Genomic DNA, 26,867 nt, shown 5'->3' on the forward strand with positions numbered 1-26,867 from the left:
TGATTTTTCCTGTTTCTAGCACTTAGACACAATACATTAGTCTCTAAACAATGTACTAAGTCTGAGAAACATACCTTTATACTTGATTTGTACTTTGTTCACCATTTAACACTTAGGCACTTGTGTTGGACACTAAATCACCAAAATACTTAGAAATGGCCCAAGGGCACATTTCCCTTTCAGTAGCTTCATATGTACCTACCTTCGAAACATCCATCTATCTTCTCCGTGCTTGATCAAAGGTACATTTGTAATCATATTTCTTGTAAGAAAGGACGAAGTTGGAAAAAGTAAACTAACGAAGGAGAGTATCATGTTTTACTTTTCTATGTCTATTTGTATTTGTTTGTATATGTCTTCATATTAAACCTCCACCCTTCGGTTACCTTCTCTATAAGGGTAATAAAAGGGAGGAAGGAGTTCATGTTTTAATTTGTGTTGCCTTGCTTTTGCCTCATCAAAGGAGTCAAAAGTAAGTGCCCAACAAATACAATAGCAAGTCAGCAGAGGTAGTGAATGTGATGGCGGAAAGGTAGTACATTACCTTATATAACGGCTGCGACACAGAAATCAAGGATCGACGAGCCATCGGCTTGCTAAATTATGGACCACCTATAACTTTTTATGCCATCCACCTACAGAAATGTATTTCCATTGTATGTTTTCAATAACACGCTCAATAGAAGGTGTTTTCAGACCTTCGGCACAATCCTCCCCTAGCTTCGACTGATTCATATTTTGAGCCCATTATATAAAATGAACTAATCCCACGAGGGCTACCATTGGGGGTGAGTCTTGGCCGAAGGTCCTCAGGTTAATGTTTTTGAGTGTTTCAAGTATATTTTAGAGGATTGAAGTATATTTTCTTTGACATCCTGCTTCAGCAAGCCGAATAAAGAGGAGAGGATTTGGTAATATAAGTCTAAGTGACAAGAAGCATCATCACATTATCTGATTCGACACACGAGCAAAGCATCAACCAGTCACGCGTGCACTATGTAAACGAAGGAGTTCAGAAGAGATGTATACGACATGACTCCAAAAGACTGAGATACCCCTTGTGGACCCTATAGACTTTGTACATAGGGATCACATTACAAATGTAATTTCATGCGAAGATGTACGTGAATAGCTCTCTATAAATAGGTCGACAATGCCCACCTTAAGACGAATGCTCGTTTCAATCCAGGAGCTCTAACTTTGAACCTCTGATCTTGTAACATCCTTCATGTGATCAGGCAACGACACAAAGGTAACCATGTAAAGAGACAACACAGAATAACAAAAGAGAACATTCCATCATTGTTCAAGTATTCATTTCCCTCAATAACCTTCTGCCACTTGCCTTCCCACGTATGATATGGCAAAGGGGAAGGTATACAATCTGATTGTGTTGCCTTGTTATGTACCTAAACAAGTATTTTTAACAATTGACCAACATATAGTCTTAGAAGGAGCATCATCATTCCCGTACCGAGGAGTAAGATCAATTAATCCCGAACTTGAATTTTAGCTACTTTCTACTTTTTGTTGCTTGTTTTATAAATGTTATTTGTTGTTTCTTCTCATGACATCTGCTTAAGCGTTGCCCGCCGCGCACCCAACCACTAGCATAGCCTGAGCGTTACCCAAGCACTGCCGCTCGGTCGTGTGCCCGAGCGTTGTATGATGCACGCCCGAGCACTAGCATGCGCTTGCGTGCTTCCTAAGCATTGTCGCACGACCACGTGCCCTTGCATGCTCTTTTACTCGTGGAAATCGTGGTCATGCTGAACCATACCCCTATCTCCTCTACTCTTTCATCTATTGTTACATGGGCCATGCCCCAGGCCATGCCTCAGGCTACACGGGGCCCAAATCCACCCGCGGTTGTAGATGTTGTTGAATATGGTGATCTTTTGGTTGCTCATCGGCCAAAATCATTTAGTTACTTAGGGAATATGTGGCCCCAAAAGGTTGACCCCTTCTTGTCGTTGACTCGTTGCTATTAATTGGTTCCACGGAATTGAGGAGCACCAAAGTAAGCATACTGGTTCAAAGTGGCATCAGTGTTGTTGTTTGAGGACACTATCATGCTTGCATAAGGAGAAAATGGAGGATGAACACCATATGAAGGAGGAGCACCAAACAGGGGAGGAAATGGAGGAGCACCCTCACAGGTATGAATAAGTGAACAATTAAGAGAAGAGTGTCGGTGGTAGGAGCTTCAATGGTATGACGAGGAGTGTTCGTGCTAGGATTTTCATTAGAAGGAGTATTCATGGATGGTCGGTAGAGATACGAAGGAGGATATGAGTATGGAAACAGAAGTTGTAGACTCAAGGATGAGAAGTGACAGAAATATCCTCCACACGATGATGTACGAGAGAAATGTTATCAAAGAAGACTTATCCCATATCGACAAGGGTATCATGACATTGTGGAGATTGACCATTGAGCAAGTTGATGAAGGTTTTAAAGTTCGGACTACACCTAAGAGCTTGGAATAGAGTGGGAGACCGTAATTTGACGTAGACCTAAGCATGGGCCGCCCCACCCGATCAACCTGACTCGATCTGATTGGACCAACGCAACGAGCGGGTACGAGCCATAGCTTTTGAACTGCAATGATTGACAGATCAAACACGTGTCATGATTTTTGACTCAAAACCCGACCCAACCCGACACGTCCAACAGGGAGGCACATGCCAACGCGACCCAACCTAACACTACCAAACAACCCATGATCCGACCTTAATTCGACTTGACTCGATGTTTGAACATGTCTAATTTAAAGGTAGACAAGTAAATTGGAGAGTGATGGGTGTGAGTGAACCCAAACAACTTCCTCTATTTATAGAGCGGATTCAGTTTTTTTTTTTGGATTTTTTGAACTTTAAACCGTCAAAACATTGCAAACTAATCAGAAGACAACGTGTGACAGCAGACAGTCGGTGTTTGATCGATACTCCAGCGTGTGGGTTAATACCAACCGATCGATACTCAACACTAACACGATCGATATTGACCAAATGGACTAATCGACATATCCACCGATTAATCGACATCGAAGCAAGGTCGACCGTCGACTCACCTACGTCAGCAGTCGGTTTCACCCGGTATTGGAACCAGCCTAACTCAAGGCGTCGACTAATGACCCTAGGACTCAACGAGGCACGACATCGGAAACAATTGCTTTAAATTGAAGTTTATCCTTGCATACATGTCAATTATGTCCGCTATTTTTTCACAAATTCTTTCACAAGCTCTAATCACACGGCGCACGGGCCCGGGGGGCTAGCTATTGATCACGGAGCAGCGGCTCGAGCGAGGCGGCGCCGAGCCTGGTGGCATTCACGTAGTCCTGCGGCGAGTGCGGCGGCAGGCCGGGAATCAGGAGCCCGACGGCCCTGGCGGCCCGCATCACCCAGCCCTCCGCGTACACGGCACCGCACACGTGGCCGATGAGGAAGCCGCGGAGCAGCTCCCAGGCCGCGTTGGCGTACTTGGGCGCCAAGAAGAGCGGCGAGAAGAAGTTCTTGTTGGGCTCCTCCGCCATCGCCGCCGCCCTGTAGAAGCTGTCGAAGTAGAGGCACAGGCCGAAGTGCTTGAACAGGAGCGCGGCGTCGTCGTAGGGCACCCGCGGCACGACGTCGTTGCAGTAGACGAACCGGAAGTAGCGGCGCGGGCGGTCCAGGTGCTCCTCCATGAACCGCCCCAGCTGCGCGTCCCCGACGCGGGGCTGCCCGTACGTGTACACGCCCGCCAGGCGCCCCAGCAGGGACCCTTCCCCGTGCAGCGCCAGCACGGTCGGGAACAGCACGGCCAGGGCGCCGCCGAGGCTGTGCCCCGCCACCACGAAGCGGGCGCGCGGGTTCGCGGCCAGCACCGCGCGCAGCCTCTCGCGGACGGCGTAGTACGCGTACGGGCGCGTCGTCGTCGGCTCGGTGAGCTGCGCTGGCCACCCGGCGTTCTTCTGCAGGCCCAGCGCCTTCATGAAGCCGCCGTGGACCTTGCCCACGCCGGGGATCTCGTACCACGAGAAGTCCACGTCCGTGCACCACTGCTCCGCGTCGAACGGCTGCGTGCCGCGGAACGCGATCACCACGAGCTCCGCGTCCGCGGGCCTGTCCGCGAGCATGAAGGCCTGGGTGGTGTAGGCGCCGCTGAATTCTGCAGAGGAGCACGTACGGAACGCGTGGCAATCAACATGCATGCCATGCAATGCAATGCAACTGAACTACACTGTGCTACTGATCGTCGTACCGTTCCAACAGTTGAAGAACTCCAAGAACGTCATCTGCCAATGGCTTTCGACGACGGTTTTGATGACGAGTTTGTTCTCGTAGGCTAGCTTCGCAGCCATTATACCGAGAGCCGCGTTGTAGGTGCTATCCCCTGCTGCGATCTTCCTGTCCAGTTCAATCCTCGTGTCAATTAGTCCGATGAAGGACCGGTAGTTTGAAGATCTCCTGTCCGGGGTTCGTACTTTCCCTGCATTTAATTTCATGGTACATACGGATGAATTTAGTTCTTGTTGTTCCTTGGAAACCAATGTCATTATTATCATACGGATGAATTTAGTTTGAATTGTTTGTAATCAAGGTCAAAATCACAGAACATGGTTGTACGCACAACTGTACAAACATACTAATGCATAGTACTGTTCGGAAGGTGTCATACATATATATATACTGTACTCGGTTGGAAACCGAGAGCAGATGTTTGTCTTCTTGTGGAAGAACACACGAGTTGTGCGTTTCCCACACTTTTAAATGACGCAAAGTTCAAATTGGCCTGAACCATCCGGAGTCCAGAAAGTGACTGCCATTTCGTGTTCGATGCATACTCGCACCAGCAAACTTACAGTACACAAGATGTGCGCATGAAGAAAAATTCTATATAAGATGTCGCACTAGGAGAGAATCTCATCCTAGAATGCCTACTTGCAGCAGCAACCTTACAGTACTACGCAACATGTGTGCATTAAGAAATCCCATATATTCTTAAGCTGACACTCCTAATAAGCTACCTGCTACCTTCGATGATTCAGCATATTCGTGCCCATTTAAGTTGGGCCTAGAACTAATGTGAGTATTAGTTCTAGGTCCAAGTTCCGTAGATACCGAATGATCTTTACTCTTTAGTCCCGGTTAGTAACACCAAATACTTGGTTACACCAACTCTGACTAAAGAATCTATGTTAGCCCACCAACTCGTACGTGGACAAAATGTTCTATAGAAATAAGTCCCACTTGATAACACTGAGGTGCTGTTTGGTTCACAAAATGTAATGTAAATGACAACGGTAATGATTCACATTTGAGTATCAACAGTAATAAATTTGAATAAGCTGGTATCAGTATATATATTACTGCTAGACTTAAACAAATATAGTTTAACATTATTAATTATCCATCACGCTACAAATATGTGAAGCAAACAACACCTAATTGGATCGATATAGACCGTTTAGTTCTAGTTGACGTGGGGTCAACCACTGGTTATATATAGTTCAAAAGGAAAGCATCTCATTCAAAATCATATGTGTCGTGCGGGTGGGATGAAAAGCTAAACACAACACAAATTACGAGGTCTTGTGTTTGAGTCCCATAATAAGTCACAACAGTCCCGATTGAAAAAAAAACCGAGACTAATTTTCTTTTGCAACTGGAACTAAAGTGCATAGTGTGACAGATAAAGCAGACTAATACACGGAGGTAATGTTCTACCAAGGAGATTCTATCAAGGAGATGGTTGCCATAGCTATTAGTGCCCATGGCAGGCAAAAGACAATATATATTCAACTACATTGCTTAAAGCATCAAGCCACACTCAACTCAACAACAACTCATTGTTAAGTGTAAGGAACTGGCAACATCCTTATCTTTTCAGGAGGAAGAATGATTGCACCGGAATGTCTAATCTACAAATTATGTGTAGTATTTTTTTTATATGACTGCTACAGTTGTGCGGCATCCATCAGTGCTTCAATAGTCATGTACTTCTAATGACGTGTTGCTAATTAACTCTTAAACCGGTGGTATATATATAGCTCACCATTTAAATTCTCACCGGAGCGTTGTTAAACACTGTACCACAAAGCGAATAAGCGATAAACTAGTTGAATATATATTGCTCTTGTGTGGTTGACTCTGGTTGCATTGCTAATTGGCTATGTATATCCTTTACCCCCAAAAAATTAATTATGTCTTCATTCGAATGATATAGTTATTATTATAAGCAGTTGTGTTTGCTTCCCATCTTATTATCAGATCGACCAATTTATATAATGATGGCATCGTTTGACTTTGCATTATTATTATTATTCTTGGGTACATATTGTTAAATAAGGTAGTTTGTTTTTTAAAAAAAGAATAATGCCCACCATCTAGCTATAGTTCGTCGTACACACCAGCATTCATTTGTTAACAGTTAGATTGGATCGAGAAGGTAATTAACTTCTGCATTCCCAAACGAGTGTTTGTTTTATTTAGGATTCATGTTCATTCTTTTGGGAAATTACTTTTATAAACTCTTTTCTATACAACCATTATATCACGGATAGATGAACTCTTTCTTCAACCTTTTCTTCTCTTGTTCTTTTGGCAAATACTCCTACACTTCAAAAAGATATTTCGAGGAAATACACAGGCTGGAATTTTGGAAACGACCAAACGCAACAACAACAAAAATGCACGGAACTTTCCCCTTCAAAAATATTATTACTAAAAAGATTATTACTAAGGTCTAGTTTGGCAACCCATTTTTTCAAGGGATTTTTTAGCCCTAAAAGAAGAAGAACCGATGATGTACATGTACGTAGTACGTACCTCGCACAGCGTTCCTGACGAGCCCGACGACGCCGCCGCCATTGTCCGTGAGCAGGTTCATCCAGTACTCGACGGCGCTCCCGAGCGCCGCCAAGGGCCGCTTGACGGCCAGCAGCAGCATCTGCGCGGCGAGGGAGACGAAGATGGCCCACCGGCGCCAGCGCTCGGCGACCTCGGTGCCGGCGGGGCAGTCGACGGCGTCGTTGTCGGCGACCTTGCAGGAGCACAGCAGGTGCAGCAGGCTGCGGACGCCGCCCTTGTCCGGGCGCAGCACCATGAAGTCGCTGAAGAAGTCGGCGTTGTCGTCGCCCCGGCCGTCCATCATGGCTAGCTCTGGTCGTCGACGCGCGCGCGCGACGAGCTAGCAACAGGAGATGAGAGCTAGCTAGCTCGCTAGCTACCAAAGCTTTTTTTTTTGGGTCCAACTATACAAGGTAGCTACTAGCTAATGGATGGAGCCAATTGACAAGACGACGACAACGGCAACGACGAGGTCGATCGTGTAGCCTGTCTTGGGAGCGCGCGGGCCGGGGGCACGGGGAGTGGGTGAAGTATATGTATATACTATATACATAGGAATGCCGTGTAGTCATGCATCATATACATGGCATTATTAGAAACGGTCATTGGATTAGTCGTCGCAAACCATGCAAGCATGTGTTAGTTGGTGTGTGTAAAGGCGACATGCAACTAGCTTTAATTTTGAAGTAGTAGTAGTATTAGGTATTCTGGGGGTGACTGGGGGCTGAGGACCGGACCGGGCTCGCTCGATGAAAGGTGGAACCAGCTAGCTAGCACGCGCGATCGATGGATGGAGAGAACATATCTAATGCACATGGAAGATTGGTGCACATGGTGCACATATTAAATCATCACCATTTATTTTAGATCTAACGTCTCTAGTTGTTTGGTATATTTTGCTGAGAACACCCTCCAATGTGGTGGCGTGTAGTGGTGGAAGGTGTTATTTGTAAATTGAATGATCAACTAGAGAAGTTAGATCTAAAATAAGTGGTGATGATTTAATATGTGCATCATGTGCACTAATCTTTCATGTGCACCAGATATATCCCCATGGATGGAAATGGAACCGTGTGTTCTTCGCACGCAACAACGAGGCCACCAGATCCAGGAATTCTTGGTCGGTAAGAAAAGCTAGCTAGGTTGTGCTAGGATTGCTTCAACTCCAGCGCATGCGTTTCCGATTCCGACCGGTCGAGGTGCGTGAGGTGCTAGCTAATTAAGCAGCTGCTTGCTTGATGCTTGGTGACTTGCATGTGCGATGCATGGATCCTTGGAGGACGGACGACGGTGCCGCTTCTGTGCACTACCGGAATCCAAGGCTTTGCCGAGTGTTGAAATCTTTGCCGAGTGCCTTTTGTCAGGCACTCGGCAAAGAAGGATTTGCCGAGTGCTGCACTCGGTAAAACCAGACGCTCGGCAACGAGGCTCTTTACCGAGTGCTGGACACTCGGTACAGAAAGACACTCGGCAAAGACTGATTTGCCGAGTGTCAAACACTCGGCACAGGTGGCTCTCGGCAAAGGGCCGTCAACGGCCGTCCCAAAGCTGACGGCCGTCAGTCTTTGCCGAGAGCCAGCGGCTGGCACTCGGCAAAGAGGATTCTTTGCCGAGTGTCACACATCTAGCACTCGGTAAAGAACTCTTTGCCGAGTGTCATCTCTAGACACTCGGCAAAGTATATTTTTATTTTTTTGATTTTGTCTCCCAAACTTTTTGTGGTATGTTCCTACACTATGTAGACCTACATGTATCATTTGTGGACAATTATAACAGAGATTCAATCGTTAGTAGATTTAGTTCGTTTATTTGAATTTCTTCGGAAAATTCAAATTTGAACTGCAGATCACTCGAAACTTGGAAAATCGTGCATGAAAAAATGATATTCATGATACTTAGCATAAGTTACGACCGATTTTAGAAGTGTACCGGAAACTTCGAGCAGCGTGCTCACTAAACATGGCCGTGAACTTGGCATCCACGTGTTTAAAAATTGTATAAAACACAAATAAAGTCAGAAAATCATGAAACTTGTCCACGTGTCATGATATCACATGTATAGGCTGTGATAAAAATTTTAGAGTATTTGGAGAAAGTTGTGAGACACTATGTGTAGAAACCTAAGAGGACTACACATGAAATCATAGAGTTTTAATGTGGATCTCTTAGGTTTCTACACATAGTGTCTCACAACTTTCTCCAAATACTCTAAAATTTTTATCACAGCCTATACATGTGATATCATGACACGGGGACAAGTTTCATGATTTTCTGACTTTATTTGTGTTTTATACAATTTTTAAACACGTGGATGCCAAGTTCACAGCCATGTTTAGTGAGCACGTTGCTCGAAGTTTCCGGTACACTTCTAAAATCGGTCGTAACTTATGCTAAGTATCATGAATATCATTTTTTCATGCACGATTTTCCAAGTTTCGAGTGACCTGCAGTTCAAATTTGAATTTTCCGAAGAAATTCAAATAAACGAACTAAATCTACTAAATATTGCAAACACTGTTATAATTGTCCCAAAATGATACATGTAGGTCTATATAGTTTAGAAACATACCACAAAAAGTTTGATGCTGAAAACAAAAAAAAATTCAAATGTACTTTGCCGAGTGTCGAGTGGTGGACACTCGGCAAAGTGGGCTTTGCCGAGTGTCCTCGGGTGGCACTCGGCAAAGAAGAGGAAAGTAGTCTTTGCCGAGTGCCCCGGATGGCACTCGGCAAAGAAGGCGTCTTTGCCGAGTGCCGCCGATCTGGCACTCGGCAAATCCTTTTTTAAAAATAAAAAAAAATCTTTGCCGAGTGCCGCATCGCGGGCACTCGGCAAAGAACATGAACTTAGCCGATCCAACGGCTTCTCCCTGTTCTCTCTCTCACTCACGCTCACTCGCTGCACGCCCACGCCGCCCGCTCGCCGCCGGCCTGCGCGCCCGTGCCCGCTCGCCGCCACCCGCCGCCGGCCACCTCGCCGCCGGCCTGCGCGCCCGTGCGCCCGCGCCGCCCGCGCGCCCAAGCGCCCGCACCGCCCGCTCGCCGCGCGCCCGCGCCGCCCGCTCGCCGCGCGCCCGCGCCGCCCGTGCGCCTGCCGCTCGCCGCGCGCCCGCGTCGCCCGCTCGCCGCACGCCCGCGCGCCGCCCACAACCACCGACGAACCCGCGCCGACGACCTCCACGCCGTCAACCGCTCACGACCTCCACGCCGTCACGCCCGTTCGCCGTCGTGCACCGCACTAGTAGAAAAGAGCTCAAAGCCTGCGGCACCCATAAATTATCACTGGCGGTTTCAGTTATCACGCGCCAGTAAAAAAAACAAGGTGGACCCGACTTAGGAACCGCCAGTGGAAACCCATTTTCACTGGCGGTTATCTTAACACAACCGCCAGTGGAAATAGGGTATTTCCACTGGCGGTTGGTGTAACAGAACCGCCAGTGGAAACCTATTTCCACTGGCGGTTGGTGTAACAGAACCGCCAGTGTAAAGACCCTATTTACACTGGCGGTTGTGTTAAGATAACCGCCAGTGGAAATAGGTTTCCACTGGCGGTTTTTCAAACCAACCGCCAGTGAACTGTCTGTTATAAATACCCATCTTCCCCGCGACAGTGAACTGTATGCTCGCAGCCAGCTTCCATTGGAGGCGATTTTGGAGGTCCAGATTTCACAAAAATATAAGGGTGGAGGTTTTGGTCTTCATTTCTTGGAAGAAGGTGGATAAGAAAGGTTGGTTTATGTTTCTTTGTCAATTTTTGTTCATTCTTGCTCAATTTTAGCCACATTTTGGATCTAGGGTTTCACATGTGAGAGAGAAGAGTATAGATAGGTAATTTTCTCTATTTTCTCAAATGAGGTTGCATAAGATGGTTAGTTTTTGTCTATTCCCTCTCTTTTTCATGTTTAGTTGCTTAATGAATGGTGAATGTGTTGTATGGAAGATTAGTTTAATTATGTTTCAATTGTTAGTTATTGTTTATTTTTGCTCAATTTTAACTACATTTTGAAACTAGGCTTTCACCATATGTTAAAGATAGGTTTGGGTATTAATTTTTTTTTGTTTATTAGTTGCTAGGAAAGTTTGGCTTATGTTTCTTTTGCCAAATTTTGTTTATTTTTCCTCCATTTTAGCCACATTTTGGATATAGGGTTTCACCATGTGTTAGAGATAAAGTAGTTTAACTACTTTTATTGGAAGAGATAAAGTAGTCTAACTACATTTGTATATATACCGATCAATATTTACTGTATATATACATGCATGGTAATCTGACTTGCCATGAAAACTTCGGACTGGAAGGGTAGGCAGCAGATGTCGCACTCCAACGCGTCCTTCTCCATGGATAGTGTCACAGTCGCCTCTTCCTCATCCTCCAACCCCGACTCTTCCTCATCCTCCATGTGCAGCATGTAATTTTACACGACTTTCTAGAGAGGAGAGGGAGAGGGAGAGAGAGCTATTGTTGCCAATGCGCTCGGAGCAGGTGCAGCACTTACCGTCCGTGCGGATGCAGCACTTTGCACATCCAGAATGCCCGTTCTTGCACTGATTTTACACAGGGCAGAACATCATGCTGGAGTCTACCGATCAATATGTACTGTATATATACATGCATGGTAATCTGACTTTTTAGCAGATGTCGCACTCCAACGCGTCCTTCACATTTTAGCCACATTTTTGGATATAGGGTTTCACCATGTGTTTTATGTTACTTTTTTACAGGTGGTGATGGAGAGGACATCCTGGATGTATAACTTATCAAGGCTAGATCCATCATACATATCCGAGGTCCATAGGTTTATTGATGTCGCTACGAACCATGCTTGGAGAACAAAGACAAAACACATATATTGTCCATGCATGGACTGCAAAAATGCTGCTGTATTTAATGACACAGAACAAATCATATCTCATCTGGTATGCCGAGGATTTATGAAGGATTACACAATTTGGACAAAGCATGGAGAGGGTAGCTCTTCGCCTTATACGACTGGAAACCCTGAGAACATCGACGACAGATTTCAGTTCGTTCACGAGACACACCAACCTCTTCCACAGAGCGAACATGTAGTGCAAAATGTTACTGATCATGGTTACGCTGGAGGAAATGAACATGATAGACCTCATGTTCTGCCAAGTGTTATGGATGAGGAAGATGCAGAGTTGCTAGAGGCAATGTTGCGTCGTCATACAGATCAATCGATGTTCTTAATGAAAGGTATGGAGTCCCTAAAGAAGGCAGCAGAAGAGCCTTTGTACGACGAGTCTAAGGGTTGTACCAAAGAGTTCACGACGCTCCGGTCTGTGCTAAAGCTGTTGATGTTAAAAGCTAAATATGGTGTGTCTGATGCTGGCTTCGATGCGTTCTTGAGTATTATCGCAGACATGCTTCCAAAGGAGAACAATGTGCCTGCTAACACGTACTATGCAAAGAAACTAATCAGTCCGCTCACTATGGGTGTGGAGAAGATCCACGCGTGTAGAAATCACTGTATCCTTTATCGAGGTGATGATTATAAAGACTTGGAGAGCTGCCCAAAGTGCGGTGCAAGTAGGTACAAGACGAATAAAGACTATCGAGAGGACGAAGAGTGTGTTGCATCCGTGTCTAAAGGGAAGAAGCGAAAGAAAGCCCAAAAAAAGACTTCAAAATCCACGAGCAAAGAAAAAGAAGAAGTAGACTATTATGCGCTCAAAAAGATTCCTGCTTTGGTGATGTGGTACCTCCCCGTCGTCGATCGATTGAGGTGTTTGTTCGCTAATCCTGAGGATGCCAGACTTATGAGCTGGCATGCTTCTGATGAGCACAAAAACGATGGGAAGCTTCGACATCCAGCCGATGGGAAGCAGTGGCAAGATTTCAATGACAACCACCGAGACTTTGCCGATGAACCGAGAAATGTTAGGTTCGCACTGAGTACTGATGGAATGAACCCATTTGCTGAGAGGAGCAGCAAGCATAGCACATGGCCGGTGATCCTCACCATATACAACCTTCCTCCATGGTTGATGCAGAAACGGAAGTACATTTTGCTAACCATCCTTATTTCTGGACCTACACAACCTGGAGTTGACATGGATGTATTTTTGGAGCCCTTAATGGAGGATATGAAAATATTGTGGGAAACGGGTGTTCAAATGTTGGATGAGTATCGTAAAGGTTCATTCACGCTGAGAGCAATTCTTTTTGTTACGATCAACGATTACCCTGCTCTCTTCACATTATCAGGCCAGTTTAAGGGAAAGGTTGGTTGCACAGTATGCATTGATGGAACTGCTTACGTATCCCTTGCTGCATCTAGGAAGATAGTTTACATGAGGCACAGACGCTTTTTATTGGAAGGACACAGGTACCGCATGCGAAAGATGGATAAGTACTTCGACAATAATGGTGAACTACATTCTACTGCTCCATCGGGTAACAATAGAGGTCATAGAGTTTTTGAAATAGTCAGGAATATCAAGTTTGTTTTCGGGAAGAAGACAAAAGACGGAAAAACAAGGAAGGATGTCAAACCAGCTTCGGGGGCTATATTCAAGAAGAAGTCTATTTTCTTCGAGTACTTACCTTACTGGAAAGAGTTAGATGTGCGGCATGCGATCGATGGTATGCACGTTCAGAAGAACGTGTTTGAAAGCATAATGGGCACCTTGCTAGACATAAAGGGCAAAACAAAAGAAGGGCTCAATTCACGCATGGACTTGGTAGATTTAGGCATAAAAAAGGAACTACATCCCGTTCTTCAAGAAAATGGGAAGTACCATCTCCCAGCAGCAAGCTACAATCTCAATGTAGATGAGAAACATGCGATGTGTGTTTGGCTCAAGAATTTGAAAGTCCCATCCGGATTCTGCTCTAGCATACGGAGTATTGTGTCAATGAAAGACCTGACAATCACCAACTACAACTCACATGATTGCCATGTCATGCTGACTACATTCCTACCTATTGCCATCAGGGCTATAAATCCTTTGTTTTTAAAGATGGCAATCACACGGTTGTGCTACTTTTTCAACAGGATTTCACAAAAGGTAATTGGCCGTGATGAGTTGGCATCTCTTCAGGAATTCGCAGTGGAGACAATATCACAGTTTGAGATGTGTTTCCCTCCATCGTTCTTTGATATTATGGTACACCTTGTGGTGCACTTGGTGCCACAAATAGAGGCATTGGGTCCTATGTACTTGCATGAAATGTGGACGTATGAACGTTTCATGTCAATACTGAATGGCTATGTATCAACCCGTGCTCGTCCCGAGGCATCCATGATAGAGGGGTACTGTACCGAAGAGGCCATTGAGTCCGGAGCTCCATTCTGCAATAGTATCCTAAAAGACCAGGTTGCAATAGGTCTGCCTCCGTCACGACACGAGGGTAGACTGTATGGAAGCGGGAGGATGGGACGGAAATCTTTCATCCCACCGGATTACGATATAGTACTTGAGGCACATCAGAGCATCCTACATCAGCTAACAATAATGGAGCCATTTATCCAACAACACATCAATGAGCTTCGCGAGCAAAATCCTAGGCATACGGATGATTGGGTAATGAAGCAACATAAGCAGCGGTTCAACACATGGCTAATGGTGAAGGACATTCCACGTGGAGAAACAATAGAAGAACAAACCATCAAGGGCTTGGCATCTGGACCATCACGCCAGGTCACAACATGGCAAACCTATGACATTAGTGGATTCACATTTTGTACCAAGTCCAAGGACAAAAAGAGCATGTCACAAAACAGTGGTGTTCGATGCGAAGCCATAGATGATGAAACTGGTGAGATTATTACATATTTTGGCTTTATTGAGGACATATGGGAACTAGACTATGGTACATTTCAGATCTCGGTTTTCCGATGTCAATGGGTTGAAGACAAACATGTCACGGTAGACAACTATGGGGTCAGAGTTCTTGATCTAAGTAAGGTAGGTTACAAAGATGACCCATGGATCCTTGCTAATCGTGCTGCACAGGTCTTCTATGCTGAACATATCATTTCTAACAATGAGAAGAAAAGCACCGACAAACCGAAGCATGTAGTTTTTCCTGGAAAACAACAAGCTATAGGAGTTGATGGTGTATCTGATTTAGAGGATTTTAACCAGTTCAATGACATGTCTCTTTTCATAGACCATCCAACCAAGATAAGGAACGTTGAGCGAAGCATCCCACGCAATTCGATGCCCTGGGTACGCCACGATGGACAAGGCAGAACAATAGCTCCCTAGATTATATAGTTGTCATGTAATTGATTATTGTTAGGACATGTCATGTAATTGATTATTGTTAGCGACAAACCGAAGCATGTAATTTTACACGACTATATAAAGAGGAGGGAGAGGATAGAGAGAGAGAGGATAGAGAGGAGAGAGAGAGGAGAGAGAGAGGAGAGAGAGAGGATAGAGAGAGAGAGGATAGAGAGAGAGAGGATAGAGAGAGAGGAGCTAGGGAGAGGAGAGAGAGGAGAGAGAGAGGGAGAGGGGAGAGAGAGGGAAGAGAGGAGGGAGAGGGAAGAGAGAGGAGAGAGAGGATAGAGAGAGAGAGGATAGAGAGGAGAGAGAGAGGAGAGAGAGAGGAGAGAGAGAGGATAGAGAGAGAGAGGAGCTAGAGAGAGGAGCTAGAGAGAGGAGCTAGAGAGAGGATAGAGAGAGAGAGGATAGAGAGAGGATAGAGAGAGAGAGGAGAGAGAGGAGAGAGAGAGGATAGAGAGAGGATAGAGGAGAGAGAGGAGCTAGGGAGAGGAGAGAGAGGAGAGAGAGGAGAGAGAGGATAGAGAGAGAGGAGCTAGGGAGAGGAGAGAGAGGAGAGAGAGAGGGAGAGGGGAGAGAGAGGGAAGAGAGAGGAGGGAGAGGGAAGAGAGAGGAGAGAGAGGGGGAGAGAGAGAAGTAATATATAAATATATATATTATGTATACTAAATATATATATTTATATATTTAATATGTACAAAAATTTATATACTTAATGTATGAATATACAATAAAAATAATATACTAAAAACATTTCTACTGGCGGTTGACAATGAAAACCGCCAGTAGAAATCATTTCTACTGGCGGTTGACAATGAAAACCGCCAGTAGAAATCATTTCTACTGGCGGTTCTCTATGACAACCGCCAGTAGAAATGATTTCTACTGGCGGTTTTCATTGTCAACCGCCAGTAGAAATATCTACTATATAAAGGAGCGCGCGCGGGGCCGAAAATTTCGCTAAGTCTTTTGGCGCCCTGTCTTTTACACTCCCGCCGTCAGGCTGCCGAATTTTCGCCCCGGCGATCTTCCTCCGTGCGCCGCCGTCGTCCACGCCGTCGTCCACGCCGTCGTCCCCGCGCCGTAGGTGAGTTCTTCTCTCTCTCTCTCTCCCTTTCTTCGTTCGCTCGGGCTCGGTCTAGGAGTGAGAGGGAGAGAGGAGGGCGCGCGCCGCCGCCGCCGCCGCGCGCACGGGCGCACGCCGCCGCCGCGCGCACGCGGGCGCCGCCGCCGTCTCTGCATAGAGTGAGAGAGAGGAGGGGCGCGCCGCCGCCGCCGAGAGGGAGGAAGAGAGAGGAAGCAGAGGGAGAGGGAAGAGAGAGGAGGGAGAGGGAGAGAGATAGAGGGAGGGAGAGGAGGGTGAGAGAGAGAGAGGAGGGAGAGGAGAGAGATAGAGAGAGGGAGAGAGATAGAGGGAGAGGAGAGAGATAGAGGGAGGGAGAGGAGGGTGAGAGAGAGAGGAGGGAGAGGAGAGAGATAGAGAGAGGGAGAGAGATAGAGGGAGGGAGAGGAGGGTGAGAGAGAGAGAGGAGGGAGAGGAGAGAGATAGAGAGAGGGAGAGAGATAGAGGGAGAGGAGATAGATAGAGGGAGGGAGAGGAGGGTGAGAGAGAGAGAGAGGAGGGAGAGGAGAGAGATAGTTAGAGGAGGGAGAGGAGAGAGAGGAGGGAGACATATGTGTGTTCATATGTGTTCAATATATATATGTGTTCATATGTGTTCAAATGTATGTGTTCAATATATATGTGTGTTCATATGTGTCAAAATGTATGTGTTCAATATATATATGTGTGTTCATATGTGTTCAAATGTATGTTCAATATATACATTGTAATTTTATCCGTCACAACTCGATAATATACATATCCGATCCGATCCGAATTCGATCTGAACTCGATAATTTCCGTACGACTCTCCCTCTCTCCCTCTCTATACGTCCTATGCGACTCTCCCTCTCTCCCTCTCCTCGTCCTATACGACTCTCCCTCTCTCCTTCTCTATACGTAACTCGATAATATCCATACGATTCTCCCTCTCTCCCTCTTTATACGTCCTATGCGACTCTCTCCCCGTCCTACACGATACTATACGACTATACGATACTATATGGTTACGGTTTAGGGTTAGGGTTAAGGGTTAGTGTTTAGGGTTAGGGTTAGGGTTAGGGTTAAGGGTTCGGGTTTTGGGTTAAGGGTTAGGGTTAGGGTTAGGGTTAGGGTTAAGGGTTCGGGTTTTGGGTTAAGGGTTCGGGTTTTGGGTTAGGGTTAGGGTTAGGGTTCGGGTTTTGGGTTAAGGGTTCGGGTTTTGGGTTAGGGTTAGGGTTAGGGTTAAGGGTTATGAAAGGGAAATAGGCTTTAAACCTTTTCCTAAATGATTTTGGTGATTGAATGTCCAACACAAACAATTGGACTAATTAGTTTGCTCTAGATTATATGTTCTACAGGTGCCAAAGATTCAACATAAAGCCAATAAAAAGACCATGTTTTGGATTCAATAAAGGAGCAAAGGGGCAACCGAGGGCACCCCTGGTCTGGCGCACCGGACTGTCCGGTGTGCCACCGGACAGTGAACAGTACCTGTCCGGTGCACCAGGGGACTCAGACTCAAACTCTTCGCCCTCGGGAATTCTCGGAAGCCGGCGCACTATAATTCACCGGACTGTCCGGTGTGCACCGGACATGTCCGGTGCTCCAAGGAAGCGCGGTCTCCAGAACTCGCCAGCCTCGGGTTCGCGCGGCAGCCGCTCCGCTAAAATTCACCGGACTGTCCGGTGTGCACCGGACTGTCCGGTGTGCCAGCGGAGCAACGGTCATCTTCGCGCCAACGGTCGACTCTGACAGTAAACAGTGCAGAACAGTACACGCGGCAGAAGTCAGAGCAGAGGATCAGAGAGGCACCGGACTGTCCGGTGTGCACCGGACTGTCCGGTGCCACATGAGGACAAAGCCTCCAACGGTCGACCAGCTCCAATCTCAACGGATAGGATGACGTGGCTGGCACACCGGACATGTCCGGTGTGCACCGGACTGTCCGGTGCGCCCATCGCCAGCAGCTTCTCCAACGACTACAAAATTGGATGGTGGCTATAAATACCACCCCAACCGGCCACTTCAAGGTGTGGGAGTCCAAGCAACATTCCAAGTCATCTAGTTGACATACTCAAGCCCTCCCAACCACCTATATTCATTGATCCATCCTATACACAAGATTTAGTCCACTACAACCAACACAAGTGCCACAAAAGAGAGAGTAAGCAATTGAGAGCTACTCAATTGAGTTTAGCCCTAGCGCCTTGTGAGATTCATTGAGAGATAGTGTGTTCTACATCTTTGTGTTCATTTGCGCGTGGAGTTTTTTGACTCCCATTCGAACTTCCTCCAAAGTGTTGGAGGCTTGTAAAAGCTAGCAAGAGACACCAAAGATTGTGGTGGTCCTTGTGGGATCGAGAGTGATCCTTGAGAAGAAGAAGAGCTCGCCGATCCTTGTGTGATCGGGAGAGAGGGAAAGGGTTGAAAAAGACCCGTCCTTAAGTGGACTCCTCAACGGGGACTAGGCCTTCGAGGGCCGAACCTCGGTAAAACAAATCACCCGTGTTCATTGTGCTTTTGCTTGTGATTTGTTTGCTTTCCCTTACTCTAAGTTCTCTTGCACTATTCTTTGCTCATATCATTTGGTGTTGCTTCAAGTTAAAATCTCATTTAAGTGAAGCAACACTCCACAAGAAAAGAACTTGAGTTAGTGCTCTTTTTCATCTAAGCTTTCTTGCTTTGTTATCATAGAATTATTAGTTGTATTGATTTATCACTTCCGCATTATTTGAAAGCTATACTCTTTACTAGCAAGAACTTAATTGTTATACTCCGATAATTGTTCATCTTGTTCTAACCACTAATCAAAGGATCTAGTTGGGGGATAAAGTTTTAATTTTCAGGTTTCGCCTATCCACCCCCCCTCTAGGCGACTTTCAATTGGTATCAGAGCTAGGCACTTCATCTTGAGTCTAACAACTCGAAGTGATGGCTCGTAGAAGATCCCAAAAGAACAAGAAGACCCAGGAGAACCCAACTCGGAAGGAGGTAACTCTTGAGATTTTATTTGATGATTGTTCTAACTATGATTCATGGTCATCTAGTGTGATAAATGCTTTTAGAACCATAGATCCTCGATTAGAACAAATTATAGACAAGAGTATTTTTCCCTCTAATTTCAATGGAAAAATTAATTCCGAGGAGGATCAAAGATGTTATCGCTTAAACTATCTAGCTTTTGACATCTTGACTAATTCTCTTAGCAAAGAAGATTATCATGCCTTCATATCAAACTATGATGAATCCGTCCATGATGCGCATGATATTTGGACTAGAATTAGAAGCAAATTTGATGAGTCCAAACATGATAGTTCATTTTGTGTCTCTACTTCCTTTGGTATTTGTGATACTAACCCTTGCAAGGAAGAAGAAGAGAATGAACGATGGAGACCAAACGATGAATCCACCTCTCCAAAAGGTTTGTCTTCCCATTTCGATTCCCACATGTGTTGTGTGGCTAATGAAAATGATAGCGGAAGCACAAATGAGGATGAGGAGGAAGAAAGAAGCTTTGTGCATCTCTACGCTCGCCTAAGCCAAGAAGATAAGGCGGTCATGCTCAAACTTCTAGAAAGAGCGAGAGAACAAAGCGAAGCTCGACAAAGGCTAGAAGATATTCTCTCCATAAAGATGCAACACTTTGACGAGTTGACTAAAGAACATGAGGAGCTAAAGTGCTCTCATGATGATTTGGTCCAAAGGTATGAAACTATTTCAATTGAGCAAGATAACGCTTCACATTGTATAGCTCAATTAGTAAATAGGAATACCTTGCTCAAGGACCAAGTAGAAAAGCTAAAAGTTGAAAATCTAGCTTTTCAAGATAAATATGATATGCTTTTATGTTCTCATGAAAATCTTATGGATAATCATATCATATTAAACATTGCTCATGAGGTTGTGATAGAGAACTTAAAATCCCAACAACCTCACTCGTGCACATGTATTCAAATTAATACTATATTACCATGTGCTAATGCTTGTTGTTTGTCAACAAGCAAATCTTCCTTTGAGCTAGAATTTGCAGGAACAAATGATGATTCATATCAAAAGCTCAAAGAAGAAAATGAGAGGCTAAAGATGAGCTTGACACAACTAAAAGGGAAATGCATTGCCCAACCTTCTCAAGATAACCGTGATCACATGGTGAAGAAGCTTGAGACGGGAACAACCGTGGCATGTACTACATCCCTTGAAGAAAATGTCAAGGATTTGAGGATTGCCAAGAGGAAGAAACAAAAGATGAAATTCAACACCTCCTCCAAAAGCCTCAACCACGCCTCCACAAAAGGTAACATCCAAGGTAATGATCAAGCCACACTTCACATTAAGAGGTGTAGTGAATGCTTTAAAGAGGGGCACTTGATTAGGTCATGTCCCTACATTAAAAATGGCTTGATTATTAACAAGGATGATAGACTTTGTTTTAAATGCTCCAAGAAGGGACACTTGCTTAGATCTTGTCCCCATTTAAAACAAAAAGGCATAGGGTTAGAAAAGAAAATTCTTACTAACCATGTAGCAAGCAATAAACAAAGAAAGAGGAAATCTTCAAAATTTGGAAAACGCCTATGCTACACATGCCGAAAGAAGGGACATCAATGCAAAGATTGTCCCATTGGTAAAAATCTCACTCCTAACTTGTCATTTGATTCATATATGACTAGGCAACCCAAGATTGCAACTTGTGCTAGAAAGGTAACAAGTTTACCAAGCGCTAGCACAAAGGACACTTGGGTTCCTAGATCTTTGTTTACTAACCTTAACGGACCCATCAAGCGATGGGTACCAAAATGTGCTTGACAAGATTTGTAGGAGAAGGAGATGGTATGAACCTTTGGGGTGCTTGAGGGAGTTAATTCAATTCTTATCAACTCAAGCTATCAATCTTCAAATGATCTACATATTCAAGATTGACCCAAGGTTATTTCAATATGTTATTCAAAACCCATATCATCTCGGGGAAGATATTGATGTTGTAGGAATTAAAGAATTATCATGTGCGGAATATCAAAGCCTACAACATGGAAGAAAGTCAAAGGATGGTAACATTTATATTCTTAAGTGCAATTATCTTAAATTGTCGTGTGTCTTGTGTAGTCACATAGAAATAGAAAGCACTTAAGCATGCTTTAAAACTATGTCATCATTCTTTGAAGAAATTCCTTTCATACGGTAGATTGTGTATTTATCAATTCTATATTATGACAATCTACATGTTTTAAATTGTTGCAAGTTCACATGGCATGTCTTTACATTAATTATTCTATTATTGCCATGTTCTAGGTATAAAGAGATATTTCATGTTCTTAAAAGAATAAGGTGTCATATAAATTCAAATACTTAGGACACTTATAAAAGGAAAAATTCTCTCTATAGCTAGAAAAGTGAGACTAATGTTTTTATCTAAGTAATTTAAGTAGTCTCACTTGTAGAGAATAAGTTTCTCTATGGAAATGCGTATCTCATCATGTCTAGGAAATTCTATCCAATAATTCATGTTGTATCTCTTATTGCTCAATTGGATATGATTCTTTCACATTTATCGTTTTCCAAATCATGATTTAGATTTATTCCTATAATCTCAAAGGATTAGTTATGCTTGTTTTATGAGTTAAAATTGAGCATAACATCATCTATGAATAATCTAGTTCATGCTATGGAGTTTCCATGTTTTGTTAATCTAACTTCTCATTCTTTATCAAAATGATTACTAAATGGAAACTAGTGCTTGTGTTGCTAACGTATCTCTTGAGCTTACTTATAAATATGCATAGAAGGGAAAGTACACAAGCCTCATGGGTTGATCTTCACCCAAAAGAAGAAAGGTAAAAAGCAAAGGTATGGGAACTCATCTTCTTAATTAAGTTTAGTTCCCATCTCAATGGGTATTTAATCTAAATTATCATATTCTACCCTTGTGAGGAATAGATTCGCTATTGGACCGAAATTAACTAAGTGTGCATTCAAATATCATTTTCTCAATGCTCATGTCCATTAGAATCTATTTAATGCCTCTGCGATATTTATATATATGTTATCATATTGATTTGCTTCCAAGTGATGATTAACTAACTTCAATATGATAAAGTAAAATCTCCAATGATTATTAAAATGCTTAAAAGGTGCTCACTCATTTTTCTCAAATGAAATGCACTTATGTTAAGGATTTTACTTCATGTCTATGTGACTTGTGGATGATGAATTATGTATGCTAATTATCTAAAGTAATCATCCTTTCCCATATACTCCCTTGCACTGTTAACATGTCTCTTGAGTATTTTCAATAAGTTTGGAAGGAAAAAGAGACAAATACAAAGGGAGGACACTCAAATGAAAAGGGAAAAACATCAAGGATAACAACAGCTACTTGGACAATAAGGTCTTCGCAATAATCAATGGTGTGGTTGTAAGCATTCTAAATTCTCTTTCATTATGAGATTACAAGGCTTAAGTTGTTTATTGCTAAATTTATGAGCCTTGATCAAAATGTATAATGCTTCTCCCTTTATGTTCTTAAAAGTGAATGCATCGAAGTCAGTTCTTTCAATTACTTGATGCATATCTTTAGGGGGAGTCCATTCTTATATTTTGATTATGTTGAGACTATTGCTTTATCTTAGTAATTTCATATAGTCTCTTGCATGAGAATAATGTTTCTCATATAGTATGCTACTTCACATCAATCCAACTTGTTAAAATAATGTCGCTTGTATCAAGGATTGTTGCTTTCATTTCTAAAGTAGCATGCTTATTGGATTCTCCTATTTTTAAGCTTGATTGAAAATTTAATGCCTTTGTTGTTTTCTTGATCGCATATTGGTTGATCATTGAACAACTTCAATTATCACTTATGCTTCTTAGTGCCTCATGTAATTTGAATTTAATTTCTATTGATATGCACTAAGGAAAAAGGAGAATTCATGATTCATTTATGCAACTTGTGATCCATTTGATTTATGCTAACAATAACTTGAAAAAGATCACTAGTTATAGAACTCTCTCTTGTGCAAAATATTTTCACACACTTTTATTAAGCATAGGTCTTAAGCAAACGAGACCAAGGACATAAGCACAATGGAGAGAACGTCTTTATGAGAAGGTACAAAAGGGTAAAACCACTTCCTTTCATTTAAACTTGTACCTAAATCTTCCTCTTATAAGCATTCTTTGCATATCTTATACATAAGGAAGAGAAAGCATGTCCTTTGCATTTATCCCTGCTTCATACCTAGTTTAACCTCTTAAAATTTCACTCATGCATTATTGCATCTTTGCTAAAACTAGATGAAGTGATTCTATTGTCAAAGAGCTTAAAGCTTAACCTTGTAACGAGGATAAGCTACCTTTGTTCCAAAGGTGGATGGTTCTTAAGTCTCTTTGAAATCCTTAAAGGAAAAATGCTTAAAATGTTTGCAACATGCTTTCATAAGTGCATAAACTGTCTTGAGCATCACTCATATACTATGACACAATGCACTTCACTTTCTCTATGATATAGACTTGTTCTCATTAACCTAATTATGTGCACTTGGCATTTAAGGCCAAAATATGTATTCCTCTCAAGGCACATATTTAGGGGGAGAAACCTATATAGAACTATGATCATGCTTAATTGACATATCTCTTGATCATATCTCTTTCATTTTGGTACAAATGCATATATCCTACTATTCCCGTACCATGACTACGACTAATATGTTTCCAAGTATATTACTATGCTAAGTCGTAGATTGAAAGGGAAATGGAGTCTTCGGCGAAAACAAAGGCTTCCACTCCGTATATCATACTTCGCCATCACTCCAAGCAACTCTCTATTCTTTGGGGGAGAAATGAGCATCAAAGAAAACGACTTCGTCTTTGAAGAGAGTAGGAGCCCAAAGCTAAAAGACCGGACTTCGCCTTTGGTATAATCTTAACTCATTTATTTATGCCCAAAGGGGAAGATAGCACTTCAAGGGCTCTAATGATTCCGTTTTTGGCGATTCATGCCAAAAAGGGGGAGAAATGAGCCCAAAGCAAAAGGACCGCACCACCACCACTAAATTCAAAAACTTAGTGCTTTCCAAAAGTATTTATCATTTGGTATCCTATTGTGTTCAAAAGGGGGAGAAAGTAGTATTTCAAAAATGGTATATCAAAACCCTCTTGAACACTAAGAGGTGGATCTCTTTTAGGGGGAGTTTTGTTGAAGTCAAAGGAAAAGCATTTTAAACAAGGGGAGAAAATTTCAAATCTTGAAAATGCTTTGCAAACTCTTATTCATTCACCTTTGACTATTTGCAGAAGATCTTTGAAATGGATTTACAAAAAGAATTTGCAAAAACAAAACATGTGGTGCAATCGTGGTCCAAAATACTAAATAAGAAAGAACCATTCATGCCTATCTTATGAAATCAATATTGGTTTAAATTCCAAGCAATCTTTGCACTTACCGTAGGCAAACTAGTACAATTATGCTCTTATATTTTTGCTTTGGTTTGTGTTGGCATCAATCACCAAAAAGGGGGAGATTGAAAGGGAAATAGGCTTTAAACCTTTTCCTAAATGATTTTGGTGATTGAATGTCCAACACAAACAATTGGACTAATTAGTTTGCTCTAGATTATATGTTCTACAGGTGCCAAAGATTCAACATAAAGCCAATAAAAAGACCATGTTTTGGATTCAATAAAGGAGCAAAGGGGCAACCGAGGGCACCCCTGGTCTGGCGCACCGGACTGTCCGGTGTGCCACCGGACAGTGAACAGTACCTGTCCGGTGCACCAGGGGACTCAGACTCAAACTCTTCGCCCTCGGGAATTCTCGGAAGCCGGCGCACTATAATTCACCGGACTGTCCGGTGTGCACCGGACATGTCCGGTGCTCCAAGGAAGCGCGGTCTCCAGAACTCGCCAGCCTCGGGTTCGCGCGGCAGCCGCTCCGCTAAAATTCACCGGACTGTCCGGTGTGCACCGGACTGTCCGGTGTGCCAGCGGAGCAACGGTCATCTTCGCGCCAACGGTCGACTCTGACAGTAAACAGTGCAGAACAGTACACGCGGCAGAAGTCAGAGCAGAGGATCAGAGAGGCACCGGACTGTCCGGTGTGCACCGGACTGTCCGGTGCCACATGAGGACAAAGCCTCCAACGGTCGACCAGCTCCAATCTCAACGGATAGGATGACGTGGCTGGCACACCGGACATGTCCGGTGTGCACCGGACTGTCCGGTGCGCCCATCGCCAGCAGCTTCTCCAACGGCTACAAAATTGGATGGTGGCTATAAATACCACCCCAACCGGCCACTTCAAGGTGTGGGAGTCCAAGCAACATTCCAAGTCATCTAGTTGACATACTCAAGCCCTCCCAACCACCTATATTCATTGATCCATCCTATACACAAGATTTAGTCCACTACAACCAACACAAGTGCCACAAAAGAGAGAGTAAGCAATTGAGAGCTACTCAATTGAGTTTAGCCCTAGCGCCTTGTGAGATTCATTGAGAGATAGTGTGTTCTACATCTTTGTGTTCATTTGCGCGTGGAGTTTTTTGACTCCCATTCGAACTTCCTCCAAAGTGTTGGAGGCTTGTAAAAGCTAGCAAGAGACACCAAAGATTGTGGTGGTCCTTGTGGGATCGAGAGTGATCCTTGAGAAGAAGAAGAGCTCGCCGATCCTTGTGTGATCGGGAGAGAGGGAAAGGGTTGAAAAAGACCCGTCCTTAAGTGGACTCCTCAACGGGGACTAGGCCTTCGAGGGCCGAACCTCGGTAAAACAAATCACCCGTGTTCATTGTGCTTTTGCTTGTGATTTGTTTGCTTTCCCTTACTCTAAGTTCTCTTGCACTATTCTTTGCTCATATCATTTGGTGTTGCTTCAAGTTAAAATCTCATTTAAGTGAAGCAACACTCCACAAGAAAAGAACTTGAGTTAGTGCTCTTTTTCATCTAAGCTTTCTTGCTTTGTTATCATAGAATTATTAGTTGTATTGATTTATCACTTCCGCATTATTTGAAAGCTATACTCTTTACTAGCAAGAACTTAATTGTTATACTCCGATAATTGTTCATCTTGTTCTAACCACTAATCAAAGGATCTAGTTGGGGGATAAAGTTTTAATTTTCAGGTTTCGCCTATCCACCCCCCCTCTAGGCGACTTTCAGGTTATAGTTAGGGTTAGGGTTTAGGGTTAAGGGTTCGGGTTTTGGGTTAGGGTTAGGGTTAAGGGTTTTGGGTTAGGGTTAAGGGTTATAGTTAGGGTTAGGGTTAGGGTTAAGGGTTAGGGTTTAGGGTTAGGGTTATAGTTAGGGTTTTGGGTTAGGGTTAGGGTTAAGGGTTATAGTTAGGGTTAGAGTTTAGGGTTAAGGGTTCGGGTTTTGGGTTAAGGGTTCGGGTTTTGGGTTAGGGTTAGGGTTAAGGGTTTTGGGTTAGGGTTAAGGGTTATAGTTAGGGTTAGGGTTAGGGTTAAGGGTTAGGGTTTAGGGTTATAGTTAGGGTTAGGGTTAGGGTTTAGGGTTAGGGTTTAGGGTTAGGGTTAAGGGTTTAGTGCCTGAGGATGTATTTAATTATACTATTTGTTAATATGAATTTAATTATTGCTTACGTTAATATGTGTTAATATGTATTTAATTATTGCTTATGTATTTGTATATATATAGCTCAATGAGTTCTCCGATCAAGGACCAAGATTTAGTGCCCGAGCACATGGA

General features: G+C 43.7%; 1 protein-coding gene across 1 annotated transcript; it reads right to left on the bottom strand.

The window, feature by feature from the left end:
• Positions 1-3,161: 3,161 nt before the first annotated feature.
• Positions 3,162-7,379, bottom strand: LOC109942402 (triacylglycerol lipase OBL1). Its single transcript, XM_020544358.3, has 3 exons — positions 6,813-7,379; positions 4,246-4,473; positions 3,162-4,152 (listed from the first exon to the last, which is right to left on the bottom strand). Exons 1-3 carry the CDS (start codon positions 7,135-7,137, stop codon positions 3,281-3,283), a joined length of 1,425 nt encoding a protein of 474 aa, XP_020399947.1. The 5' UTR covers positions 7,138-7,379; the 3' UTR covers positions 3,162-3,280.
• Between the last annotated feature and the right edge of the window lie 19,488 nt (positions 7,380-26,867).

Source organism: Zea mays, chromosome 9, assembly GCF_902167145.1.
Source record: "Zea mays cultivar B73 chromosome 9, Zm-B73-REFERENCE-NAM-5.0, whole genome shotgun sequence".
Classification (NCBI taxonomy): Eukaryota; Viridiplantae; Streptophyta; class Magnoliopsida; order Poales; family Poaceae; genus Zea; species Zea mays.